This window comes from Nansenia antarctica (assembly GCF_963989245.1).
Source record: "Nansenia antarctica genome assembly, chromosome: 2".
Classification (NCBI taxonomy): domain Eukaryota; kingdom Metazoa; phylum Chordata; class Actinopteri; order Argentiniformes; family Microstomatidae; genus Nansenia; species Nansenia antarctica.
This window is the reverse complement of record NC_137675.1, coordinates 16,320,489-16,326,976: the sequence shown is the minus strand read 5'-3', so window position 1 is coordinate 16,326,976 and position 6,488 is coordinate 16,320,489. Positions and strand designations below refer to the sequence as shown.

Sequence of the window (6,488 nt, the reverse complement as noted above, 5' to 3'; positions counted from 1 at the left end):
AAAAATGTCGATTTGTCACCAAAAACCAAACCAAATAAATTGCCAAATAAATATAAGTATATAAATAGGTAGCTAAATAAATACTAGTAAAACACAAAGACACGGTTAATCTAGGTAGTACATTGTTAATATGAAAAATGATGTACCTGCATGAGGCGAAACAGCTGCTACTTCAATACATTCATAATCATCTAAAAGAAATTCATGACACAACCCATTTGATTATCATACACCAACAATATATACGATTGATAATGCATATTGATCCTTGTACCCAAATTGTTGATGATTGTAACTGGTTGGAAAAACGAGTGTGATAAACAGCATTATGGATGATATTTTACAATGAGGTTACACAACGTGAGATATGTGCTTCACCTAAATAGATACTGGGAATGCAAAATTTACTCAAACCTGTTTTTTGTTGAATGATACACATTTCAAGTTTTTCCTCAAGTCGATTATACCTAAATCTAACACTAAACATTGTGGGTCAACCTTCACCAATGTTGATTCTCTATCTTCTGTTCAGAATAAAACACAGCCCTGATAATGGGATGGAGATGGCGATGACTGAGTGAGGATGTCAGTGGATGTTATTATGTTCAGTTCTCCAACACCTCTCACACGCACGTCTCACTCCTTGACTACTCCTTCACCTCTATTTGTCTCTCTCTCTCTCTCACACGCACGCACACACACACACACAAACACATGCACACACACACACACACGCACAGCTGCATGTACACGCACACACACACACACACACACACACACGCACACGCACACACACACAAGAATGCACAAGACGGGGCCCTCATCAAGTCATAGATTAACATTACTGCAAGTCAGGCACATCTGCAGACACCAACTGTACAGGTACAGTACCAAACATCTTACAGCGTCAACCACAATAACTCATGTTCAACTCATTTCAAAACACCGTCGCTTTCTCTGTACCGCTGTACCGCCGGCGTTAACACCGCCCTTTCTAACCCTTCCTTCTGGAGTCCCCCTCCATCTACCCCTCCATCCATCCATACCCCCATCATCCCTCACTCCTTTGAGTGACTGGCCTCCTCCTTGGCCCTCTGGGCCTCCTTCAGGGCGTTGATGACGGGTAACCAGGGTGACGGCAGCTCTGGCCCCGCCCTACGGGCCTGGTTGAGGTGTCCGAGGGCGGCGTAGAGGCTGCTGGTGCCTCCGCTCACGCCAGTGCTGACGCGGGCGGCCGTGTCCTGCTGCTCCGTGTAGTACATCTCCAGGGCTGCTGGGGTGCAGTGCTTGTGCTGGGGGGGGGCAGGAGGGAGGAGGGTAGGGTTAGTGAGGGGGTAGGTAGGGGGGCAGGAGGGTGGAGGGTAGGGTTAGTGAGGGGGTAGGTAGGGGGGCAGGAGGGTGGAGGGTAGGGTTAGTGAGGGGGTAGGTAGGGGGGTAGGAGGGTGGAGGGTAGGGTTAGTGAGGGGGTAGGTAGGGGGACAGGAGGGTGGAGGGTAGGGTTAGTGAGGGGGCAGGAGGGTGGAGGGTAGGGTTAGTGAGGGGGTAGGTAGGGGGGCAGGAGGGTGGAGGGTAGGGTTAGTGAGGGGGTAGGTAGGGGGGCAGGAGGGTGGAGGGTAGGGTTAGTGAGGGGGTAGGTAGGGGGGCAGGAGGGTGGAGGGTAGGGTTAGTGAGGGGGCAGGTAGGGGGGCAGGAGGGTGGAGGGTAGGGTTAGTGAGGGGGTAGGTAGGGGGGCAGGAGGGTGGAGGGTAGGGGGCTGATGATGGGGGATATAGGGGGATGGAGGTTAGGTTAATCATGGATAATGCTTATGATCAATGGGAGGTAGGTACAGTAGATGATGATGATGATGATGATGATGATCATGCCCGGGGCTGTTCGGGGGGTTTAACCAGACCATGGTCTTAAAGTGAGGTAGTGAAATGGTGATTAATTTTTTCAGACCATAGGATGTCAGAGCTTCAGCATCCTACTTAAAGGGGCAATCTGTAATTGGTACAAAGGTCAATTTGTTTGACCTTTGTCATTGATTCTTATAGAATATAACGTAGAAATGCCTCGTGAGCTCAGTCCAACTGTCTTACCACATCAGAATCCCCCAAATATACACTTCTTTTACAACATTATTTGTTAACGATGTCATTATATACAAACACTGTATAGATTTAAAACATGGTTAAAACTATCATTTAGATCATGTGTAGTCGTCCATAGCTCCATCTATAATTTTGAGAGCGGTACAACTTTCCAGTCTCATCACTCAGCTATTTAGAAAAAAAGTAGTGGGGAGACCGCTTTGTTATTGTTTAAATCCCAAATTCCCATTTTAATATGTCAGAGACCTATACTTACTTTGTCTCATTAGATATGATACACAAGTTTCAGTTCATAAAGAAAGAAATGCTGTACACTGTGAGGGGAAAAAACTCTCCACTTCCAATTCAATCAACCTCTCCATGAGACAGCTGCTTAAAGTGTGTCTCCTGGACAGTGTTGGCCCCCTGAACATACCCCCGAGGGGAGAAATCAACGATAGACTAGCTAACCTCCCCTTATTGTGAGAAGCCAGCTCACACATATTGGGTATATACAGCTCCAAGTGAAGACTGCGAACGCCACCCTCAATTTTCACTCCTCTTTTCATGTCTCCCAAAAAACACATTAGCGGAAAAACGCTGAGAGCAACACTGTAACCGTCGACATCAAAAGCATTCGCCGGAAGGCCCCCCCCTTCCCCCCTCCCCACCTCCTCCTCTTAAGCCTTTAATCACAGTTTAGTCACGCTCAAGCCCTAATTAAAGACCCCTCCGATTCACAGGAGGCGGGCGTCCCGATCTCTGCCTGACCGAAAAAAGGGGCCTCTTTCTTTTTTGTTTTTGTTTTTTGTTTTTAAAAGATAGCTCTTTAAGCAACAGGCGTGGAGATGCCTGACAGAGCACAACGCTTCCAAGGTGTCACTGGAAGATAATAGGTCTGTGTTACAGAGGCGGGCGGGAGGAACCCTTTCTAAACTCTCCGGCGTGTGGGAGAATATGCTTTAAACAAAATGCCAGCCCAGATAGTACAACATGTAAGTACCCTGGAAGCGGGGTGCATTAGACGGTAATTGGGACTGGAGGATAAGTATGGCCTTTCAAATGCTGCTGCAGGAGCTTGTTGTTCATTGCACTGAATAATACGCCTGTGTTGGACCCTTGTTTGTGTGTGTGTGTGTGTGTGTGTGTGTGTGTGTGTGTGTGTGTGTGTGTGTGTGGGTGCGTCTGTGTATATGCTCACCTTGAGAACGAAGCCCTCGGGGCAGGTAAGCTGGTCAAACCACAGAGCCTTGTACATGACCAGGAGAAGGAGGCAAGCCAGGAACGCAAGAGTGATGAGGATCAGGCCTGTAAGCTGGGACACATGCACACAAACACACACACATGCACAGACGCACAAAGACACGCACACACACACACACACACACACACACACACACACACACACACACACACACACACCACAGAACCGTCAAGTCATGGACCACAGCCGTAACAGCCTGTGCAATGTACTAATTTAATAACGGCACCACTTGTCCCCCTGATAAGAATTACCTTGACCTTCTCGGATACCTCATCGTAGAGGTTTATGTTCAGTTTCTTGATTCCGGGCACGTACAACTTCTTTTTCTTCTTCTGCTGCAGCTGATAGTCTGTGGTCGTCTTGACGATTACCTGCAGGAGGAGCAGCTTGTATTCTCAGATCGCTGGTCTGGAACTGCGCTGCCTTATCATTAAACAGCACTGTGTTTCTGGGGGAGTGTATTCTAATATGTATTCTAAGAGGTTGTCGTGGGTTGATGCTAGAGTACTCTGTGGCCCTTGGGATAACAAGGAGAGCCAGGTAGGAGCAGCAGTGTGAATTGAAGCTGTTTTGTCCAGAGGTGTGATAACCCCGGTAGGTGGTATTTGCCTGTGTAATAGAATCATGTTGACATGGCTCTCATAAATGACACACACACACACACACACACACACACACACACACACACACACACACACACACACACACACACCAACAGATACACACATACACACACACACACACACACACACGTGAGATACTTACCTTGTCTGGAAATGGCTGTTGGAGCTGATTCACCTCCAGAGGCGTAATGAGGGGGATGTTATCAAAGCCATCGTCCATAGACAGCTCCTTGTTGTCCAGCTTATCAGCCAGGTTGCTGCCCAGCTTCACCATGTCTGCCTGTCTGTTTGGTCTGCAGGGCCTGCATAGAAACAATGGTGGATAAAACGCTGGGGAACACAGCTCAGACAAGCTCAGTCACTGGTGATACTGCGTGTTCAGAGAGCAGTCAAGAGGGAGTAGAAGTTAGACTAACATTGCTCTGGAAGTGAAGGTTAATGTTAGCATTAATTATAATTACTACGCTGAGGGTTATTCAAATGGCCCCCGAGGGAAAGTTTATACATCTAAGCATCATCCTAACGTGCTAACTTGGGGATCTTTGTGAAGAGAGATGTTGTTATGAACACTACAGTGGCCTATCCTATCCTTTATGAGGTGTTTAGATGCACGTATGTGTGTGTGAGCGTCTTTGGTGAAGCATTTATTCTACTGCACTTCACGAAACAGACCCTATAACCCAGCACTCAAGTTGAGGGGGGATGAGGGGGGATGGCATCCCCCCTGAAATAAAAACGGAAAAAATCATCTCCTTTCTGCTGCTTCACATGCTTAGGATTCAAATGTATTGATTGTAAGTCGCTTTGGAATAAGGCGTCTGCTAAATGCCAAAAATGTAAAAAATGTTCTAAAACTGCCATCCCCCCTTTCCATCCGTTATGTCATTTTATCAATGAATGTGGTATTACTGCTATTTCAACATTTAGTTTTGCGCATATTGAGAAAAATACTGTGGGCGAGGGGGCACGCACACATGCAATGACATTTTTACCAAGTCACTGACACTGAAGTCACTGACGCTGTGGGGATGCTAAAATTGTCCCCATATGATCAAATCCACCATCCCCCCTGATTTTCTTTTACAACTTGAGTACTGCCTATACCGTATAGGTACATTCCCTTGATATCTGTCCAAACAAAACAACAACTGGATCAATAGAGCATCTAAATCTGGAGATACAAGGTTAGGAGCCACTTAGCTAGTTAGCACGCTGTAACACAACACCATTTCCCATCCCACCCCTGTAGTGTCCTATAATGAGGATGTCTAATGTTGATGATGCGTACAGAGGGGGCTCAGGATCTGGGCCCATTAGCAGGATTACAGTGTTGTTGTCATTGCGAGTGGGAAGAAGATGACTAATATAACACGCTGTGCATCAGTCATATGATATAGGCCTAGTCTTATATTTGATTGTTTCATCCCTATATAACTGTTCAAATAAGGATTTTAGGGTTGGGTGATCTGATCCTAGATCTGTAGTTGAGGACAACTTCCAGGAGGAGTGTTGTAGCCTACAGTGTCAGCCAATTGTTGTCATCTTGTCATCTGTGCTGCCCACCACCTTCAGCTCCCGTGGGAGTAGAGAGTGGGAGTGGGAGTGGGTGCGATGATTGACGCTACCTCAATGCCTAATGGAGCTGAGAGGAGTGCTGTCACATCTGTTGTTCTACTAATAAACTAGGGATGCGTGTGAATGCATATGAGTAATGAAATACACTATTTCACGGTTAGACTATACCTATAATTTCAATACTATGTAATGCTGGTTTTCATATTTTCTCTAATTTAAATTCATGCAGATACTAGAAAATCGCAAAAACAGGAAAGAAAAGAAATCTATATTATTTTTGTTTTCTTTTTACAGTAGGCTGTGTGGGTACAGTAGTCTATAGGTTAGTTGTTCAGGGTTCACCAGTGAAGCATTTCTGAACTTGCTGCATTGAAAAGAGTGCGTTTGCTGCGTCGAGCTGATATGGATGGGCACAACACGTCCAGCAAACGTCCAGAAAACAAACAAGACAATCACATCTGATGAAAGATAGCAGCATCCAAACGACATCCTCCTTCAATTCCCTTCGACAAGCATCAAATCAATAACCTAGAACCTAACCTTACCGCACAACCCCTACACCGCTGCTGGCTGTCCGTTACATATTCATTTACATTACAGCTTCATACAGTACAGGGTCATTTGGATTTGTTAATGAATGAAATTCAAGGATTCGACAAAAGCAAATGTGAATACCTATATATTTGTCTTCTGGAAAATCAGAAGACCGTGTTAATTCAAACCTTCTCAGAAACGAATATTATTAACGGCGAGAGGCTCCCTCAACAATAATAGGCATTATCAATAGGCCTATATAAGATACATGTATGACCAATCTGTCGTTTTTAGATTGTGCATAGACTATGCTTTCATTGTTTTCAGTGACCATCGAATAATTCCCGTAATTGTAATGTAAAAGGTCCCGATTTATTTCATCCTGGCGCAATGTCATTGTCGTCTATCAAATTCATCAAT

The 6,488-nt window shown here is 45.6% G+C and overlaps 1 protein-coding gene across 1 annotated transcript; it reads right to left on the bottom strand.

Annotated features, from left to right (window-relative positions):
* Positions 1-1,058: 1,058 nt before the first annotated feature.
* On the bottom strand, positions 1,059-4,239 carry caly (calcyon neuron-specific vesicular protein; the record flags this gene model as incomplete). The annotated part of the gene is made up of 4 exons (XM_080523720.1): positions 4,102-4,239; positions 3,588-3,707; positions 3,274-3,387; positions 1,059-1,292 (listed from the first exon to the last, which is right to left on the bottom strand). Exons 1-4 carry the CDS (start codon positions 4,231-4,233, stop codon positions 1,059-1,061), a joined length of 600 nt encoding a protein of 199 aa, XP_080379846.1. The 5' UTR covers positions 4,234-4,239.
* Between the last annotated feature and the right edge of the window lie 2,249 nt (positions 4,240-6,488).